At 49.4% G+C, this 21423-nt stretch overlaps 1 protein-coding gene across 5 annotated transcripts in view; it reads right to left on the bottom strand.

Annotated features, from left to right (window-relative positions):
* The window catches only part of fhod1 (formin homology 2 domain containing 1), a 238719-nt gene that overhangs the window by 16631 nt on the left and 200665 nt on the right, over positions 1-21423 (bottom strand). For all 5 annotated transcript variants that reach the window (XM_071400433.1, XM_071400435.1, XM_071400434.1 and 2 more), the window contains 2 exons: positions 5030-5191; positions 3494-3684 (listed from right to left, as the gene is read on the bottom strand). In XM_071400433.1, the coding sequence (XP_071256534.1) occupies positions 3494-3684; positions 5030-5191 (353 nt within the window). The remainder of the gene's footprint in view (positions 1-3493; positions 3685-5029; positions 5192-21423) is intronic.

Here is a 21423-nt window from a genome sequence, read left to right as displayed (position 1 = left end):
GAGAGAGAGGGTTTACAGGGTAAGGGGATATGTGTATGGTTGTAAGTATGGAGGGGTAGGGAGAGAGAGAGGGTTTACAGGGTAAGGGGATATGTGTATGGTTGTAGTTATGAGTATGGAGGGGTAGGGAGAGAGAGAGGGTTTACAGGGTAAGGGGATATGTGTATGGTTGTAGTTATGAGTATGGAGGGGTAGGGAGAGAGAGAGGGTTTACAGGGTAAGGGGATATGTGTATGGTTGTAAGTATGGAGGGGTAGGGAGAGAGAGAGGGTTTACAGGGTAAGGGGATATGTGTATGGTTGTAGTTATGAGTATGGAGGGGTAGGGAGAGAGAGAGGGTTTACAGGGTAAGGGGATATGTGTATGGTTGTAGTTATGAGTATGGAGGGGTAGGGAGAGAGAGGGTTTACAGGGTAAGGGGATATGTGTATGGTTGTAGTTATGAGTATGGAGGGGTAGGGAGAGAGAGGGTTTACAGGGTAAAGAGATATGTGTATGGTTGTAAGTATGGAGGGGTAGGGAGAGAGAGGGTTTACAGGGTAAGGGGATATGTGTATGGTTGTAGTTATGAGTATGGAGGGGTAGGGAGAGAGAGAGGGTTTACAGGGTAAGGGGATATGTGTATGGTTGTAAGTATGGAGGGGTAGGGAGAGAGAGAGGGTTTACAGGGTAAGGGGATATGTGTATGGTTGTAGTTATGAGTATGGAGGGGTAGGGAGAGAGAGGGTTTACAGGGTAAGGGGATATGTGTATGGTTGTAAGTATGGAGGGGTAGGGAGAGAGAGAGGGTTTACAGGGTAAGGGGATATGTGTATGGTTGTAAGTATGGAGGGGTAGGGAGAGAGAGGGTTTACAGGGTAAGGGGATATGTGTATGGTTGTAAGTATGGAGGGGTAGGGAGAGAGAGAGGGTTTACAGGGTAAGGGGATATGTGTATGGTTGTAGTTATGAGTATGGAGGGGTAGGGAGAGAGAGAGGGTTTACAGGGTAAGGGGATATGCGTATGGTTGTAAGTATGGAGGGGTAGGGAGAGAGAGAGGGTTTACAGGGTAAGGGGATATGTGTATGGTTGTAAGTATGGAGGGGTAGGGAGAGAGAGAGGGTTTACAGGGTAAGGGGATATGTGTATGGTTGTAGTTATGAGTATGGAGGGGTAGGGAGAGAGAGAGGGTTTACAGGGTAAGGGGATATGTGTATGGTTGTAAGTATGGAGGGGTAGGGAGAGAGAGAGGGTTTACAGGGTAAGGGGATATGTGTATGGTTGTAAGTATGGAGGGGTAGGGAGAGAGAGGGTTTACAGGGTAAGGGGATATGTGTATGGTTGTAAGTATGGAGGGGTAGGGAGAGAGAGAGGGTTTACAGGGTAAGGGGATATGTGTATGGTTGTAGTTATGAGTATGGAGGGGTAGGGAGAGAGAGAGGGTTTACAGGGTAAGGGGATATGCGTATGGTTGTAAGTATGGAGGGGTAGGGAGAGAGAGAGGGTTTACAGGGTAAGGGGATATGTGTATGGTTGTAAGTATGGAGGGGTAGGGAGAGAGAGAGGGTTTACAGGGTAAGGGGATATGTGTATGGTTGTAGTTATGAGTATGGAGGGGTAGGGAGAGAGAGAGGGTTTACAGGGTAAGGGGATATGTGTATGGTTGTAAGTATGGAGGGGTAGGGAGAGAGAGAGGGTTTACAGGGTAAGGGGATATGTGTATGGTTGTAGTTATGAGTATGGAGGGGTAGGGAGAGAGAGAGGGTTTACAGGGTAAGGGGATATGTGTATGGTTGTAAGTATGGAGGGGTAGGGAGAGAGAGAGGGTTTACAGGGTAAGGGGATATGTGTATGGTTGTAGTTATGAGTATGGAGGGGTAGGGAGAGAGAGGGTTTACAGGGTAAGGGGATATGTGTATGGTTGTAGTTATGAGTATGGAGGGGTAGGGAGAGAGAGAGGGTTTACAGGGTAAGGGGATATGTGTATGGTTGTAAGTATGGAGGGGTAGGGAGAGAGAGGGTTTACAGGGTAAGGGGATATGTGTATGGTTGTAAGTATGGAGGGGTAGGGAGAGAGAGGGTTTACAGGGTAAGGGGATATGTGTATGGTTGTAAGTATGGAGGGGTAGGGAGAGAGAGAGGGTTTACAGGGTAAGGGGATATGTGTATGGTTGTAAGTATGGAGGGGTAGGGAGAGAGAGGGTTTACAGGGTAAGGGGATATGTGTATGGTTGTAAGTATGGAGGGGTAGGGAGAGAGAGAGGGTTTACAGGGTAAGGGGATATGTGTATGGTTGTAGTTATGAGTATGGAGGGGTAGGGAGAGAGAGAGGGTTTACAGGGTAAGGGGATATGCGTATGGTTGTAAGTATGGAGGGGTAGGGAGAGAGAGAGGGTTTACAGGGTAAGGGGATATGTGTATGGTTGTAGTTATGAGTATGGAGGGGTAGGGAGAGAGAGAGGGTTTACAGGGTAAGGGGATATGTGTATGGTTGTAAGTATGGAGGGGTAGGGAGAGAGAGAGGGTTTACAGGGTAAGGGGATATGTGTATGGTTGTAAGTATGGAGGGGTAGGGAGAGAGAGAGGGTTTACAGGGTAAGGGGATATGTGTATGGTTGTAAGTATGGAGGGGTAGGGAGAGAGAGAGGGTTTACAGGGTAAGGGGATATGTGTATGGTTGTAAGTATGGAGGGGTAGGGAGAGAGAGGGTTTACAGGGTAAGGGGATATGTGTATGGTTGTAGTTATGAGTATGGAGGGGTAGGGAGAGAGAGAGGGTTTACAGGGTAAGGGGATATGTGTATGGTTGTAGTTATGAGTATGGAGGGGTAGGGAGAGAGAGAGGGTTTACAGGGTAAGGGGATATGTGTATGGTTGTAAGTATGGAGGGGTAGGGAGAGAGAGAGGGTTTACAGGGTAAGGGGATATGTGTATGGTTGTAAGTATGGAGGGGTAGGGAGAGAGAGAGGGTTTACAGGGTAAGGGGATATGTGTATGGTTGTAAGTATGGAGGGGTAGGGAGAGAGAGAGGGTTTACAGGGTAAGGGGATATGTGTATGGTTGTAAGTATGGAGGGGTAGGGAGAGAGAGAGGGTTTACAGGGTAAGGGGATATGTGTATGGTTGTAAGTATGAGTATGGAATGATTTTCCGTCATGTAAGCCACTGACCTACATCATCATTCAACTAGAATTCCTCTTATGTGTCTCAGTGAATGTGGTTTGTTATGAAAGGCCCCACGTCTAGGGCCCTGTGTGTGTGTCCAGTGTGTGTGTGTGTGTCCAGTGTGTGTGTGTGTGTCCAGTGTGTGTGTGTGTGTGTCCAGTGTGTGTGTGTGTGTCCAGTGTGTGTGTGTGTGTGTGTCTCTGCCTGCGTGCGTTCCCACGCGTGTCTGTCACCTGTTAATGATGCGTCTATGAACCACCTTCAGGATGATGATCCTCTCAGTGTGTGTGTGTGTGTGTGTGTGTGTGTGTGTGTGTGTGTGTGTGTGTGTGTGTGTGTGTGTCTGTCACCTGTTGATGATGCGTCTATGCACCACCTTCAGGATGATGATCCTCTCTGTACAGTCTTTAAGGAAGTCGGTCAACTTGTTCTTCAGGAGAGCCTTGGTCTCGTGTTTAGACATCACCTTCAGGTTGTCCCAGGACGTCTTACACTTCCTCTCCAGCTGAACCAGGTTATCTGACAGCTGATCAAACTCCACCTGGACACATGGAGACGGGGAGACACAGAGACAGACAGGGACAGACAGACAGACAGACAGGGACAGACAGACAGGGACAGACAGACAGACAGAGACAGACAGACAGGGACAGACAGACAGACAGAGACAGACAGACAGACAGAGAGAGACAGACAGGGACAGACAGACAGACAGAGAGAGACAGACAGGGACGGCCAGACAGACAGACACAGACAGACAGACAGACAGACAGACAGACAGACAGACGGACAGAGGGGCAGACAGACAGAGGGGCAGACAGACAGAGGGGCAGACAGACAGAGGGACAGACAGACAGAGGGACAGACAGACAGAGGGACAGACAGACAGAGGGACAGACAGACAGAGGGACAGACAGACAGAGGGACAGACAGACAGAGGGACAGAGAGACAGAGGGACAGAGAGACAGAGGGACAGACAGAGGGACAGAGAGACAGAGGGACAGACAGACAGAGGGACAGACAGACAGAGGGACAGACAGACAGAGGGACAGACAGACAGAGGGACAGACAGACAGAGGGACAGACAGACAGAGGGACAGACAGGGGGACAGACAGACAGAGGGACAGACAGAGTTTAACACAACAGGTCCATTGTATCATTCTGACTAGTTGTCCATCCAACAAAGGCCCATATGAGGGTCAAATAACTGGTACCCCCCTGTATCTAGTCTTCTACTGTTATTTCACTGCTGCTCTTTAATTACTTGTTACTTTTATTTCTTATTAGTATTTTTCTTAAAACTGCATTGTTGGTTCAGGGCTTGTAAGTCAGCATTTCACTGTGAGGTCTACACCTGCTGTACTAGGGCACATGTGACTAATAACATTTTGATTTGATTTGATATGATTGTTGCTGCTTCATAGAACCTACTACCCAAACAAGCCTGTTCTAATGAAACTAGATCAAACTATATTTAAATCCCATGAATCTGTGGGGGACGGAGCAGAGTCATTGATTTTTCTAGAGCACTACTTTTTACCCAGGGTCCCCCTCCCGTCTATAAGGCAGTCTTACTTTAGCAGAGCGTGTGCCCCCCCCCGTCTATAAGGCAGTCTTACTTTAGCAGAGCGTGTGCCCCCCCCCGTCTATAAGGCAGTCTTACTTTAGCAGAGCGTGTGCCCCCCCCCGTCTATAAGGCAGTCTTACTTTAGCAGAGCGTGTGCCCCCCCCCGTCTATAAGGCAGTCTTACTTTAGCAGAGCGTGTGCCCCCCCCCGTCTATAAGGCAGTCTTACTTTAGCAGAGCGTGTGCCCCCCCCCCGTCTATAAGGCAGTCTTACTTTAGCAGAGCGTGTGCCCCCCCCCGTCTATAAGGCAGTCTTACTTTAGCAGAGCGTGTGATGGAGGGGATCTCGGAGTAGACGTCTGATGTGTCTGTGTAGTTGTCTACTATGAAGTTACAGGTGTGATGGAGCAGAGACTGTCTGTGGACCGTATCTTTCACCTCAGTTACCTTCTCCAAGTAGTTCAGCTCAAAACCTTTAGCCTGCAGGGGGACAGAGAAAGGGGGGACAGAGGGGGGGGGGGGACAGAGAGGGGGTGGACAGAGAGAGGGGGGACAGAGAGGGGGGGACAGAGAGAGGGGGGACAGAGAAAGGGGGGACAGAGGGGGGGGGGGGGGGCAGAGAGGGGGGGGACAGAGAGAGGGGGGACAGAGGGGGGGACAGAGAGAGGGGGGACAGAGAGAGGGGGTGGGACAGAGAGGGGGGAGGGGGACAGAGCGAGGGGGAGGGGGACAGAGCGAGGGGGAGGGGCACAGAGAGAGAGAGACAGAGAGAGGGGGGACAGAGAGAGGGGGGACAGAGAGAGGGGGGACAGAGAAGGGGGGACAGAGAGAGAGACAGAGAGAGGGGGAGGGGGACAGAGCGAGGGGGAGGGTGACAGAGAGAGAGAGACAGAGCGAGACAGAGTGAGACGGGCAGACAGAACATCAGACAGACAGACAGGCGATATGACAGTCAGTCATTAGACTCAAAACTACAGCAATCAACCCATCTAACAGTAAACAGTAAATATACCTGAACCGTTTCCCCTTCAGGATAAACATCTTCTAATCAGCTGTACCAAGTCATTGTGAAGCAACAAGGCAGGTGATGTGAACCAAGTCATTGTGAAGCCACAAGGCAGGTGATGTGTACCAAGTCATTGTGAAGCCACAAGGCAGGTGATGTGAACCAAGTCATTGTGAAGCCACAAGGCAGGTGATGTGTACCAAGTCATTGTGAAGCCACAAGGCAGGTGATGTGTACCAAGTCATTGTGAAGCCACAAGGCAGGTGATGTGTACCAAGTCATTGTGAAGCCACAAGGCAGGTGATGTGAACCAAGTCATTGTGAAGCCACAAGGCAGGTGATGTGTACCAAGTCATTGTGAAGCCACAAGGCAGGTGATGTGTACCAAGTCATTGTGAAGCCACAAGGCAGGTGATGTGAACCAAGTCATTGTGAAGCCACAAGGCAGGTGATGTGTACCAAGTCATTGTGAAGCCACAAGGCAGGTGATGTGTACCAAGTCATTGTGAAGCCACAAGGCAGGTGATGTGTACCAAGGCATTGTGAAGCCACAAGGCAGGTGATGTGTACCAAGTCATTGTGAAGCCACAAGGCAGGTGATGTGTACCAAGGCATTGTGAAGCCACAAGGCAGGTGATGTGAACCAAGGCATTGTGAAGCAACAAGGCAGGTGATGTGTACCAAGTCATTGTGAAGCCACAAGGCAGGTGATGTGTACCAAGTCATTGTGAAGCCACAAGGCAGGTGATGTGTACCAAGTCATTGTGAAGCCACAAGGCAGGTGATGTGAACCAAGTCATTGTGAAGCCACAAGGCAGGTGATGTGTACCAAGTCATTGTGAAGCCACAAGGCAGGTGATGTGTACCAAGTCATTGTGAAGCCACAAGGCAGGTGATGTGAACCAAGTCATTGTGAAGCCACAAGGCAGGTGATGTGAACCAAGTCATTGTGAAGCCACAAGGCAGGTGATGTGTACCAAGTCATTGTGAAGCCACAAGGCAGGTGATGTGTACCAAGTCATTGTGAAGCCACAAGGCAGGTGATGTGAACCAAGTCATTGTGAAGCCACAAGGCAGGTGATGTGTACCAAGTCATTGTGAAGCCACAAGGCAGGTGATGTGTACCAAGTCATTGTGAAGCCACAAGGCAGGTGATGTGAACCAAGTCATTGTGAAGCCACAAGGCAGGTGATGTGTACCAAGTCATTGTGAAGCCACAAGGCAGGTGATGTGTACCAAGTCATTGTGAAGCCACAAGGCAGGTGATGTGAACCAAGTCATTGTGAAGCCACAAGGCAGGTGATGTGAACCAAGTCATTGTGAAGCCACAAGGCAGGTGATGTGTACCAAGTCATTGTGAAGCCACAAGGCAGGTGATGTGAACCAAGTCATTGTGAAGCCACAAGGCAGGTGATGTGTACCAAGTCATTGTGAAGCCACAAGGCAGGTGATGTGAACCAAGGCATTGTGAAGCAACAAGGCAGGTGATGTGAACCAAGTCATTGTGAAGCCACAAGGCAGGTGATGTGTACCAAGGCATTGTGAAGCCACAAGGCAGGTGATGTGAACCAAGGCATTGTGAAGCAACAAGGCAGGTGATGTGTACCAAGTCATTGTGAAGCCACAAGGCAGGTGATGTGTACCAAGTCATTGTGAAGCCACAAGGCAGGTGATGTGTACCAAGTCATTGTGAAGCCACAAGGCAGGTGATGTGAACCAAGTCATTGTGAAGCCACAAGGCAGGTGATGTGTACCAAGTCATTGTGAAGCCACAAGGCAGGTGATGTGTACCAAGTCATTGTGAAGCCACAAGGCAGGTGATGTGAACCAAGTCATTGTGAAGCCACAAGGCAGGTGATGTGAACCAAGTCATTGTGAAGCCACAAGGCAGGTGATGTGTACCAAGTCATTGTGAAGCCACAAGGCAGGTGATGTGTACCAAGTCATTGTGAAGCCACAAGGCAGGTGATGTGAACCAAGTCATTGTGAAGCCACAAGGCAGGTGATGTGTACCAAGTCATTGTGAAGCCACAAGGCAGGTGATGTGTACCAAGTCATTGTGAAGCCACAAGGCAGGTGATGTGAACCAAGTCATTGTGAAGCCACAAGGCAGGTGATGTGTACCAAGTCATTGTGAAGCCACAAGGCAGGTGATGTGTACCAAGTCATTGTGAAGCCACAAGGCAGGTGATGTGAACCAAGTCATTGTGAAGCCACAAGGCAGGTGATGTGAACCAAGTCATTGTGAAGCCACAAGGCAGGTGATGTGTACCAAGTCATTGTGAAGCCACAAGGCAGGTGATGTGAACCAAGTCATTGTGAAGCCACAAGGCAGGTGATGTGTACCAAGTCATTGTGAAGCCACAAGGCAGGTGATGTGAACCAAGGCATTGTGAAGCAACAAGGCAGGTGATGTGAACCAAGTCATTGTGAAGCCACAAGGCAGGTGATGTGTACCAAGTCATTGTGAAGCCACAAGGCAGGTGATGTGTACCAAGTCATTGTGAAGCCACAAGGCAGGTGATGTGAACCAAGGCATTGTGAAGCAACAAGGCAGGTGATGTGAACCAAGTCATTGTGAAGCCACAAGGCAGGTGATGTGAACCAAGTCATTGTGAAGCCACAAGGCAGGTGATGTGAACCAAGTCATTGTGAAGCCACAAGGCAGGTGATGTGAACCAAGTCATTGTGAAGCCACAAGGCAGGTGATGTGAACCAAGTCATTGTGAAGCCACAAGGCAGGTGATGTGAACCAAGTCATTGTGAAGCCACAAGGCAGGTGATGTGAACCAAGTCATTGTGAAGCCACAAGGCAGGTGATGTGTACCAAGTCATTGTGAAGCCACAAGGCAGGTGATGTGTACCAAGTCATTGTGAAGCCACAAGGCAGGTGATGTGAACCAAGTCATTGTGAAGCCACAAGGCAGGTGATGTGTACCAAGTCATTGTGAAGCCACAAGGCAGGTGATGTGTACCAAGTCATTGTGAAGCCACAAGGCAGCTGATGTGTACCAAGTCATTGTGAAGCCACAAGGCAGGTGATGTGTACCAAGTCATTGTGAAGCCACAAGGCAGGTGATGTGAACCAAGTCATTGTGAAGCCACAAGGCAGGTGATGTGTACCAAGTCATTGTGAAGCCACAAGGCAGGTGATGTGTACCAAGTCATTGTGAAGCCACAAGGCAGGTGATGTGTACCAAGTCATTGTGAAGCCACAAGGCAGGTGATGTGTACCAAGTCATTGTGAAGCCACAAGGCAGGTGATGTGTACCAAGTCATTGTGAAGCCACAAGGCAGGTGATGTGAACCAAGTCATTGTGAAGCCACAAGGCAGGTGATGTGTACCAAGTCATTGTGAAGCCACAAGGCAGGTGATGTGAACCAAGGCATTGTGAAGCCACAAGGCAGGTGATGTGAACCAAGGCATTGTGAAGCCACAAGGCAGGTGATGTGAACCAAGTCATTGTGAAGCCACAAGGCAGGTGATGTGAACCAAGGCATTGTGAAGCCACAAGGCAGGTGATGTGAACCAAGTCATTGTGAAGCCACAAGGCAGGTGATGTGAACCAAGGCATTGTGAAGCCACAAGGCAGGTGATGTGAACCAAGGCATTGTGAAGCCACAAGGCAGGTGATGTGAACCAAGTCATTGTGAAGCCACAAGGCAGGTGATGTGTACCAAGTCATTGTGAAGCCACAAGGCAGGTGATGTGAACCAAGTCATTGTGAAGCCACAAGGCAGGTGATGTGTACCAAGTCATTGTGAAGCCACAAGGCAGGTGATGTGAACCAAGTCATTGTGAAGCCACAAGGCAGGTGATGTGAACCAAGGCATTGTGAAGCAACAAGGCAGGTGATGTGTACCAAGTCATTGTGAAGCCACAAGGCAGGTGATGTGTACCAAGTCATTGTGAAGCAACAAGGCAGGTGATGTGTACCAAGTCATTGTGAAGCCACAAGGCAGGTGATGTGTACCAAGTCATTGTGAAGCCACAAGGCAGGTGATGTGTACCAAGTCATTGTGAAGCCACAAGGCAGGTGATGTGTACCAAGTCATTGTGAAGCCACAAGGCAGGTGATGTGTACCAAGTCATTGTGAAGCCACAAGGCAGGTGATGTGAACCAAGTCATTGTGAAGCCACAAGGCAGGTGATGTGTACCAAGTCATTGTGAAGCCACAAGGCAGGTGATGTGAGCCAAGGCATTGTGAAGCCACAAGGCAGGTGATGTGAACCAAGGCATTGTGAAGCCACAAGGCAGGTGATGTGAACCAAGTCATTGTGAAGCCACAAGGCAGGTGATGTGAACCAAGGCATTGTGAAGCCACAAGGCAGGTGATGTGAACCAAGTCATTGTGAAGCCACAAGGCAGGTGATGTGAACCAAGTCATTGTGAAGCCACAAGGCAGGTGATGTGAACCAAGGCATTGTGAAGCCACAAGGCAGGTGATGTGAACCAAGGCATTGTGAAGCCACAAGGCAGGTGATGTGAACCAAGTCATTGTGAAGCCACAAGGCAGGTGATGTGTACCAAGTCATTGTGAAGCCACAAGGCAGGTGATGTGAACCAAGTCATTGTGAAGCCACAAGGCAGGTGATGTGTACCAAGTCATTGTGAAGCCACAAGGCAGGTGATGTGAACCAAGTCATTGTGAAGCCACAAGGCAGGTGATGTGAACCAAGGCATTGTGAAGCAACAAGGCAGGTGATGTGTACCAAGTCATTGTGAAGCCACAAGGCAGGTGATGTGTACCAAGTCATTGTGAAGCAACAAGGCAGGTGATGTGTACCAAGTCATTGTGAAGCCACAAGGCAGGTGATGTGTACCAAGTCATTGTGAAGCCACAAGGCAGGTGATGTGTACCAAGTCATTGTGAAGCAACAAGGCAGGTGATGTGTACCAAGGCATTGTGAAGCCACAAGGCAGGTGATGTGTACCAAGTCATTGTGAAGCAACAAGGCAGGTGATGTGTACCAAGTCATTGTGAAGCCACAAGGCAGGTGATGTGAACCAAGTCATTGTGAAGCCACAAGGCAGGTGATGTGTACCAAGTCATTGTGAAGCAACAAGGCAGGTGATGTGTACCAAGGCATTGTGAAGCCACAAGGCAGGTGATGTGTACCAAGTCATTGTGAAGCCACAAGGCAGGTGATGTGTACCAAGTCATTGTGAAGCCACAAGGCAGGTGATGTGAACCAAGGCATTGTGAAGCCACAAGGCAGGTGATGTGTACCAAGTCATTGTGAAGCCACAAGGCAGGTGATGTGAACCAAGGCATTGTGAAGCCACAAGGCAGGTGATGTGAACCAAGTCATTGTGAAGCCACAAGGCAGGTGATGTGTACCAAGTCATTGTGAAGCCACAAGGCAGGTGATGTGAACCAAGGCATTGTGAAGCCACAAGGCAGGTGATGTGTACCAAGGCATTGTGAAGCCACAAGGCAGGTGATGTGTACCAAGTCATTGTGAAGCCACAAGGCAGGTGATGTGAACCAAGGCATTGTGAAGCCACAAGGCAGGTGATGTGTACCAAGTCATTGTGAAGCCACAAGGCAGGTGATGTGAACCAAGTCATTGTGAAGCCACAAGGCAGGTGATGTGTACCAAGGCATTGTGAAGCCACAAGGCAGGTGATGTGTACCAAGTCATTGTGAAGCCACAAGGCAGGTGATGTGAACCAAGGCATTGTGAAGCCACAAGGCAGGTGATGTGTACCAAGTCATTGTGAAGCCACAAGGCAGGTGATGTGAACCAAGTCATTGTGAAGCCACAAGGCAGGTGATGTGAACCAAGTCATTGTGAAGCCACAAGGCAGGTGATGTGTACCAAGTCATTGTGAAGCCACAAGGCAGGTGATGTGAACCAAGGCATTGTGAATCCACAAGGCAGGTGATGTGTACCAAGTCATTGTGAAGCCACAAGGCAGGTGATGTGTACCAAGTCATTGTGAAGCCACAAGGCAGGTGATGTGAACCAAGTCATTGTGAAGCCACAAGGCAGGTGATGTGTACCAAGTCATTGTGAAGCCACAAGGCAGGTGATGTGTACCAAGTCATTGTGAAGCCACAAGGCAGGTGATGTGTACCAAGTCATTGTGAAGCCACAAGGCAGGTGATGTGTACCAAGTCATTGTGAAGCCACAAGGCAGGTGATGTGAACCAAGGCATTGTGAAGCCACAAGGCAGGTGATGTGTACCAAGTCATTGTGAAGCCACAAGGCAGGTGATGTGTACCAAGTCATTGTGAAGCCACACGGCAGGTGATGTGTACCAAGGCATTGTGAAGCCACAAGGCAGGTGATGTGAACCAAGGCATTGTGAAGCCACAAGGCAGGTGATGTGAACCAAGTCATTGTGAAGCCACAAGGCAGGTGATGTGTACCAAGTCATTGTGAAGCCACAAGGCAGGTGATGTGTACCAAGTCATTGTGAAGCCACAAGGCAGGTGATGTGTACCAAGTCATTGTGAAGCCACAAGGCAGGTGATGTGAACCAAGGCATTGTGAAGCCACAAGGCAGGTGATGTGAACCAAGGCATTGTGAAGCCACAAGGCAGGTGATGTGTACCAAGTCATTGTGAAGCCACAAGGCAGGTGATGTGAACCAAGGCATTGTGAAGCCACAAGGCAGGTGATGTGAACCAAGTCATTGTGAAGCCACAAGGCAGGTCATGTGTACCAAGTCATTGTGAAGCCACAAGGCAGGTGATGTGTACCAAGTCATTGTGAAGCCACAAGGCAGGTGATGTGAACCAAGGCATTGTGAAGCCACAAGGCAGGTGCTGTGTACCAAGTCATTGTGAAGCCACAAGGCAGGTGCTGTGTACCAAGTCATTGTGAAGCCACAAGGCAGGTGATGTGTACCAAGTCATTGTGAAGCCACAAGGCAGGTGATGTGAACCAAGTCATTGTGAAGCCACAAGGCAGGTGATGTGAACCAAGTCATTGTGAAGCCACAAGGCAGGTGATGTGAACCAAGTCATTGTGAAGCCACAAGGCAGGTGATGTGAACCAAGTCATTGTGAAGCCACAAGGCAGGTGATGTGAACCAAGTCATTGTGAAGCCACAAGGCAGGTGATGTGAACCAAGTCATTGTGAAGCCACAAGGCAGGTGATGTGAACCAAGTCATTGTGAAGCCACAAGGCAGGTGATGTGAACCAAGTCATTGTGAAGCCACAAGGCAGGTGATGTGAACCAAGTCATTGTGAAGCCACAAGGCAGGTGATGTGAACCAAGTCATTGTGAAGCCACAAGGCAGGTGATGTGAACCAAGTCATTGTGAAGCCACAAGGCAGGTGATGTGAACCAAGTCATTGTGAAGCCACAAGGCAGGTGATGTGAACCAAGTCATTGTGAAGCCACAAGGCAGGTGATGTGAACCAAGTCATTGTGAAGCCACAAGGCAGGTGATGTGAACCAAGTCATTGTGAAGCCACAAGGCAGGTGATGTGAACCAAGGCATTGTGAAGCCACAAGGCAGGTGATGTGAACCAAGTCATTGTGAAGCCACAAGGCAGGTGATGTGAACCAAGTCATTGTGAAGCCACAAGGCAGGTGATGTGAACCAAGTCATTGTGAAGCCACAAGGCAGGTGATGTGAACCAAGTCATTGTGAAGCCACAAGGCAGGTGATGTGAACCAAGTCATTGTGAAGCCACAAGGCAGGTGATGTGAACCAAGTCATTGTGAAGCCACAAGGCAGGTGATGTGAACCAAGTCATTGTGAAGCCACAAGGCAGGTGATGTGAACCAAGTCATTGTGAAGCCACAAGGCAGGTGATGTGAACCAAGTCATTGTGAAGCCACAAGGCAGGTGATGTGAACCAAGTCATTGTGAAGCCACAAGGCAGGTGATGTGAACCAAGTCATTGTGAAGCCACAAGGCAGGTGATGTGAACCAAGTCATTGTGAAGCCACAAGGCAGGTGATGTGAACCAAGTCATTGTGAAGCCACAAGGCAGGTGATGTGAACCAAGTCATTGTGAAGCCACAAGGCAGGTGATGTGAACCAAGTCATTGTGAAGCCACAAGGCAGGTGATGTGAACCAAGTCATTGTGAAGCCACAAGGCAGGTAATGTGAACCAAGTCATTGTGAAGCCACAAGGCAGGTGATGTGAACCAAGTCATTGTGAAGCCACAAGGCAGGTGATGTGAACCAAGTCATTGTGAAGCCACAAGGCAGGTGATGTGAACCAAGGCATTGTGAAGCCACAAGGCAGGTGATGTGAACCAAGGCATTGTGAAGCCACAAGGCAGGTGATGTGAACCAAGTCATTGTGAAGCCACAAGGCAGGTGATGTGAACCAAGTCATTGTGAAGCCACAAGGCAGGTGATGTGAACCAAGGCATTGTGAAGCCACAAGGCAGGTGATGTGAACCAAGGCATTGTGAAGCCACAAGGCAGGTGATGTGTACCAAGGCATTGTGAAGCCACAAGGCAGGTGATGTGTACCAAGGCATTGTGAAGCCACAGGGCAGGTGATGTGTACCAAGGCATTGTGAAGCCACAAGGCAGGTGATGTGTACCAAGTCATTGTGAAGCCACAAGGCAGGTGATGTGTACCAAGTCATTGTGAAGCCACAAGGCAGGTGATGTGAACCAAGTCATTGTGAAGCCACAAGGCAGGTGATGTGAACCAAGTCATTGTGAAGCCACAAGGCAGGTGATGTGTACCAAGTCATTGTGAAGCCACAAGGCAGGTGATGTGAACCAAGTCATTGTGAAGCCACAAGGCAGGTGATGTGAACCAAGTCATTGTGAAGCCACAAGGCAGGTGATGTGAACCAAGTCATTGTGAAGCCACAAGGCAGGTGATGTGAACCAAGTCATTGTGAAGCCACAAGGCAGGTGATGTGTACCAAGTCATTGTGAAGCCACAAGGCAGGTGATGTGAACCAAGTCATTGTGAAGCCACAAGGCAGGTGATGTGAACCAAGTCATTGTGAAGCCACAAGGCAGGTGATGTGAACCAAGTCATTGTGAAGCCACAAGGCAGGTGATGTGAACCAAGTCATTGTGAAGCCACAAGGCAGGTGATGTGAACCAAGTCATTGTGAAGCCACAAGGCAGGTGATGTGAACCAAGTCATTGTGAAGCCACAAGGCAGGTGATGTGAACCAAGTCATTGTGAAGCCACAAGGCAGGTGATGTGAACCAAGTCATTGTGAAGCCACAAGGCAGGTAATGTGAACCAAGTCATTGTGAAGCCACAAGGCAGGTGATGTGAACCAAGTCATTGTGAAGCCACAAGGCAGGTGATGTGAACCAAGTCATTGTGAAGCCACAAGGCAGGTGATGTGAACCAAGGCATTGTGAAGCCACAAGGCAGGTGATGTGAACCAAGGCATTGTGAAGCCACAAGGCAGGTGATGTGAACCAAGTCATTGTGAAGCCACAAGGCAGGTGATGTGAACCAAGTCATTGTGAAGCCACAAGGCAGGTGATGTGAACCAAGGCATTGTGAAGCCACAAGGCAGGTGATGTGAACCAAGGCATTGTGAAGCCACAAGGCAGGTGATGTGTACCAAGGCATTGTGAAGCCACAAGGCAGGTGATGTGTACCAAGGCATTGTGAAGCCACAGGGCAGGTGATGTGTACCAAGGCATTGTGAAGCCACAAGGCAGGTGATGTGTACCAAGTCATTGTGAAGCCACAAGGCAGGTGATGTGTACCAAGTCATTGTGAAGCCACAAGGCAGGTGATGTGAACCAAGTCATTGTGAAGCCACAAGGCAGGTGATGTGAACCAAGTCATTGTGAAGCCACAAGGCAGGTGATGTGTACCAAGTCATTGTGAAGCCACAAGGCAGGTGATGTGAACCAAGTCATTGTGAAGCCACAAGGCAGGTGATGTGAACCAAGTCATTGTGAAGCCACAAGGCAGGTGATGTGAACCAAGTCATTGTGAAGCCACAAGGCAGGTGATGTGAACCAAGTCATTGTGAAGCCACAAGGCAGGTGATGTGTACCAAGTCATTGTGAAGCCACAAGGCAGGTGATGTGAACCAAGTCATTGTGAAGCCACAAGGCAGGTGATGTGAACCAAGTCATTGTGAAGCCACAAGGCAGGTGATGTGAACCAAGTCATTGTGAAGCCACAAGGCAGGTGATGTGAACCAAGTCATTGTGAAGCCACAAGGCAGGTGATGTGAACCAAGTCATTGTGAAGCCACAAGGCAGGTGATGTGAACCAAGTCATTGTGAAGCCACAAGGCAGGTGATGTGAACCAAGTCATTGTGAAGCCACAAGGCAGGTGATGTGAACCAAGTCATTGTGAAGCCACAAGGCAGGTAATGTGAACCAAGTCATTGTGAAGCCACAAGGCAGGTGATGTGAACCAAGTCATTGTGAAGCCACAAGGCAGGTGATGTGAACCAAGTCATTGTGAAGCCACAAGGCAGGTGATGTGAACCAAGGCATTGTGAAGCCACAAGGCAGGTGATGTGAACCAAGGCATTGTGAAGCCACAAGGCAGGTGATGTGAACCAAGTCATTGTGAAGCCACAAGGCAGGTGATGTGAACCAAGTCATTGTGAAGCCACAAGGCAGGTGATGTGAACCAAGGCATTGTGAAGCCACAAGGCAGGTGATGTGAACCAAGGCATTGTGAAGCCACAAGGCAGGTGATGTGTACCAAGGCATTGTGAAGCCACAAGGCAGGTGATGTGTACCAAGGCATTGTGAAGCCACAGGGCAGGTGATGTGTACCAAGGCATTGTGAAGCTACAAGGCAGGTGATGTGTACCAAGTCATTGTGAAGCCACAAGGCAGGTGATGTGTACCAAGTCATTGTGAAGCCACAAGGCAGGTGATGTGAACCAAGTCATTGTGAAGCCACAAGGCAGGTGATGTGAACCAAGTCATTGTGAAGCCACAAGGCAGGTGATGTGTACCAAGTCATTGTGAAGCCACAAGGCAGGTGATGTGAACCAAGTCATTGTGAAGCCACAAGGCAGGTGATGTGAACCAAGTCATTGTGAAGCCACAAGGCAGGTGATGTGAACCAAGTCATTGTGAAGCCACAAGGCAGGTGATGTGAACCAAGTCATTGTGAAGCCACAAGGCAGGTGATGTGTACCAAGTCATTGTGAAGCCACAAGGCAGGTGATGTGAACCAAGTCATTGTGAAGCCACAAGGCAGGTGATGTGAACCAAGGCATTGTGAAGCCACAAGGCAGGTGATGTGTACCAAGGCATTGTGAAGCCACAAGGCAGGTGATGTGTACCAAGGCATTGTGAAGCCACAAGGCAGGTGATGTGTACCAAGGCATTGTGAAGCCACAAGGCAGGTGATGTGTACCAAGTCATTGTGAAGCCACAAGGCAGGTGATGTGTACCAAGTCATTGTGAAGCCACAAGGCAGGTGATGTGAACCAAGTCATTGTGAAGCCACAAGGCAGGTGATGTGAACCAAGTCATTGTGAAGCCACAAGGCAGGTGATGTGTACCAAGTCATTGTGAAGCCACAAGGCAGGTGATGTGTACCAAGGCATTGTGAAGCCACAAGGCAGGTGATGTGAACCAAGTCATTGTGAAGCCACAAGGCAGGTGATGTGTACCAAGTCATTGTGAAGCCACAAGGCAGGTGATGTGTACCAAGGCATTGTGAAGCCACAAGGCAGGTGATGTGAACCAAGTCATTGTGAAGCCACAAGGCAGGTGATGTGTACCAAGTCATTGTGAAGCCACAAGGCAGGTGATGTGTACCAAGTCATTGTGAAGCCACAAGGCAGGTGATGTGTACCAAGGCATTGTGAAGCCACAAGGCAGGTGATGTGAACCAAGTCATTGTGAAGCCACAAGGCAGGTGATGTGAACCAAGGCATTGTGAAGCCACAAGGCAGGTGATGTGAACCAAGTCATTGTGAAGCCACAAGGCAGGTGATGTGAACCAAGTCATTGTGAAGCCACAAGGCAGGTGATGTGTACCAAGTCATTGTGAAGCCACAAGGCAGGTGATGTGTACCAAGTCATTGTGAAGCCACAAGGCAGGTGATGTGTACCAAGTCATTGTGAAGCCACAAGGCAGGTGATGTGTACCAAGTCATTGTGAAGCCACAAGGCAGGTGATGTGAACCAAGTCATTGTGAAGCCACAAGGCAGGTGATGTGTACCAAGTCATTGTGAAGCCACAAGGCAGGTGATGTGTACCACGGCATTGTGAAGCCACAAGGCAGGTGATGTGAACCAAGTCATTGTGAAGCCACAAGGCAGGTGATGTGTACCAAGTCATTGTGAAGCCACAAGGCAGGTGATGTGTACCAAGTCATTGTGAAGCCACAAGGCAGGTGATGTGTACCAAGGCATTGTGAAGCCACAAGGCAGGTGATGTGAACCAAGTCATTGTGAAGCCACAAGGCAGGTGATGTGAACCAAGTCATTGTGAAGCCACAAGGCAGGTGATGTGTACCAAGTCATTGTGAAGCCACAAGGCAGGTGATGTGAACCAAGTCATTGTGAAGCCACAAGGCAGGTGATGTGAACCAAGTCATTGTGAAGCCACAAGGCAGGTGATGTGAACCAAGTCATTGTGAAGCCACAAGGCAGGTGATGTGTACCAAGTCATTGTGAAGCCACAAGGCAGGTGATGTGAACCAAGTCATTGTGAAGCCACAAGGCAGGTGATGTGAACCAAGTCATTGTGAAGCCACAAGGCAGGTGATGTGAACCAAGTCATTGTGAAGCCACAAGGCAGGTGATGTGAACCAAGTCATTGTGAAGCCACAAGGCAGGTGATGTGAACCAAGTCATTGTGAAGCCACAAGGCAGGTGATGTGAACCAAGTCATTGTGAAGCCACAAGGCAGGTGATGTGAACCAAGTCATTGTGAAGCCACAAGGCAGGTGATGTGAACCAAGTCATTGTGAAGCCACAAGGCAGGTAATGTGAACCAAGTCATTGTGAAGCCACAAGGCAGGTGATGTGAACCAAGTCATTGTGAAGCCACAAGGCAGGTGATGTGAACCAAGTCATTGTGAAGCCACAAGGCAGGTGATGTGAACCAAGGCATTGTGAAGCCACAAGGCAGGTGATGTGAACCAAGGCATTGTGAAGCCACAAGGCAGGTGATGTGAACCAAGTCATTGTGAAGCCACAAGGCAGGTGATGTGAACCAAGTCATTGTGAAGCCACAAGGCAGGTGATGTGAACCAAGGCATTGTGAAGCCACAAGGCAGGTGATGTGAACCAAGGCATTGTGAAGCCACAAGGCAGGTGATGTGTACCAAGGCATTGTGAAGCCACAAGGCAGGTGATGTGTACCAAGGCATTGTGAAGCCACAGGGCAGGTGATGTGTACCAAGGCATTGTGAAGCTACAAGGCAGGTGATGTGTACCAAGTCATTGTGAAGCCACAAGGCAGGTGATGTGTACCAAGTCATTGTGAAGCCACAAGGCAGGTGATGTGAACCAAGTCATTGTGAAGCCACAAGGCAGGTGATGTGAACCAAGTCATTGTGAAGCCACAAGGCAGGTGATGTGTACCAAGTCATTGTGAAGCCACAAGGCAGGTGATGTGAACCAAGTCATTGTGAAGCCACAAGGCAGGTGATGTGAACCAAGTCATTGTGAAGCCACAAGGCAGGTGATGTGAACCAAGTCATTGTGAAGCCACAAGGCAGGTGATGTGAACCAAGTCATTGTGAAGCCACAAGGCAGGTGATGTGTACCAAGTCATTGTGAAGCCACAAGGCAGGTGATGTGAACCAAGTCATTGTGAAGCCACAAGGCAGGTGATGTGAACCAAGGCATTGTGAAGCCACAAGGCAGGTGATGTGTACCAAGGCATTGTGAAGCCACAAGGCAGGTGATGTGTACCAAGGCATTGTGAAGCCACAAGGCAGGTGATGTGTACCAAGGCATTGTGAAGCCACAAGGCAGGTGATGTGTACCAAGTCATTGTGAAGCCACAAGGCAGGTGATGTGTACCAAGTCATTGTGAAGCCACAAGGCAGGTGATGTGAACCAAGTCATTGTGAAGCCACAAGGCAGGTGATGTGAACCAAGTCATTGTGAAGCCACAAGGCAGGTGATGTGTACCAAGTCATTGTGAAGCCACAAGGCAGGTGATGTGTACCAAGGCATTGTGAAGCCACAAGGCAGGTGATGTGAACCAAGTCATTGTGAAGCCACAAGGCAGGTGATGTGTACCAAGTCATTGTGAAGCCACAAGGCAGGTGATGTGTACCAAGGCATTGTGAAGCCACAAGGCAGGTGATGTGAACCAAGTCATTGTGAAGCCACAAGGCAGGTGATGTGTACCAAGTCATTGTGAAGCCACAAGGCAGGTGATGTGTACCAAGTCATTGTGAAGCCACAAGGCAGGTGATGTGTACCAAGGCATTGTGAAGCCACAAGGCAGGTGATGTGAACCAAGTCATTGTGAAGCCACAAGGCAGGTGATGTGAACCAAGGCATTGTGAAGCCACAAGGCAGGTGATGTGAACCAAGTCATTGTGAAGCCACACGGCAGGTGATGTGAACCAAGTCATTGTGAAGCCACAAGGCAGGTGATGTGTACCAAGTCATTGTGAAGCCACAAGGCAGGTGATGTGTACCAAGTCATTGTGAAGCCACAAGGCAGGTGATGTGTACCAAGTCATTGTGAAGCCACAAGGCAGGTGATGTGTACCAAGTCATTGTGAAGCCACAAGGCAGGTGATGTGAACCAAGTCATTGTGAAGCCACAAGGCAGGTGATGTGTACCAAGTCATTGTGAAGCCACAAGGCAGGTGATGTGTACCACGGCATTGTGAAGCCACAAGGCAGGTGATGTGAACCAAGTCATTGTGAAGCCACAAGGCAGGTGATGTGTACCAAGTCATTGTGAAGCCACAAGGCAGGTGATGTGTACCAAGTCATTGTGAAGCCACAAGGCAGGTGATGTGTACCAAGGCATTGTGAAGCCACAAGGCAGGTGATGTGAACCAAGTCATTGTGAAGCCACAAGGCAGGTGATGTGAACCAAGGCATTGTGAAGCCACAAGGCAGGTGATGTGAACCAAGTCATTGTGAAGCCACAAGGCAGGTGATGTGAACCAAGGCATTGTGAAGCCACAAGGCAGGTGATGTGAACCAAGTCATTGTGAAGCCACAAGGCAGGTGATGTGAACCAAGGCATTGTGAAGCCACAAGGCAGGTGATGTGAACCAAGTCATTGTGAAGCCACAAGGCAGGTGATGTGAACCAAGTCATTGTGAAGCCACAAGGCAGGTGATGTGAACCAAGTCATTGTGAAGCCACAAGGCAGGTGATGTGAACCAAGTCATTGTGAAGCCACAAGGCAGGTGATGTGTACCAAGTCATTGTGAAGCCACAAGGCAGGTGATGTGTACCAAGTCATTGTGAAGCCACAAGGCAGGTGATGTGAACCAAGTCATTGTGAAGCCACAAGGCAGGTGATGTGAACCAAGTCATTGTGAAGCCACAAGGCAGGTGATGTGAACCAAGTCATTGTGAAGCCACAAGGCAGGTGATGTGAACCAAGTCATTGTGAAGCCACAAGGCAGGTGATGTGAACCAAGTCATTGTGAAGCCACAAGGCAGGTGATGTGAACCAAGTCATTGTGAAGCCACAAGGCAGGTGATGTGTACCAAGTCATTGTGAAGCCACAAGGCAGGTGATGTGAACCAAGTCATTGTGAAGCCACAAGGCAGGTGATGTGAACCAAGTCATTGTGAAGCCACAAGGCAGGTGATGTGAACCAA

Source organism: Salvelinus alpinus, chromosome 5, assembly GCF_045679555.1.
Source record: "Salvelinus alpinus chromosome 5, SLU_Salpinus.1, whole genome shotgun sequence".
Classification (NCBI taxonomy): Eukaryota; Metazoa; Chordata; class Actinopteri; order Salmoniformes; family Salmonidae; genus Salvelinus; species Salvelinus alpinus.
The sequence above is the reverse complement of the archived record's forward strand: the minus strand, read 5'-3'. Positions and strand labels throughout refer to the sequence as shown.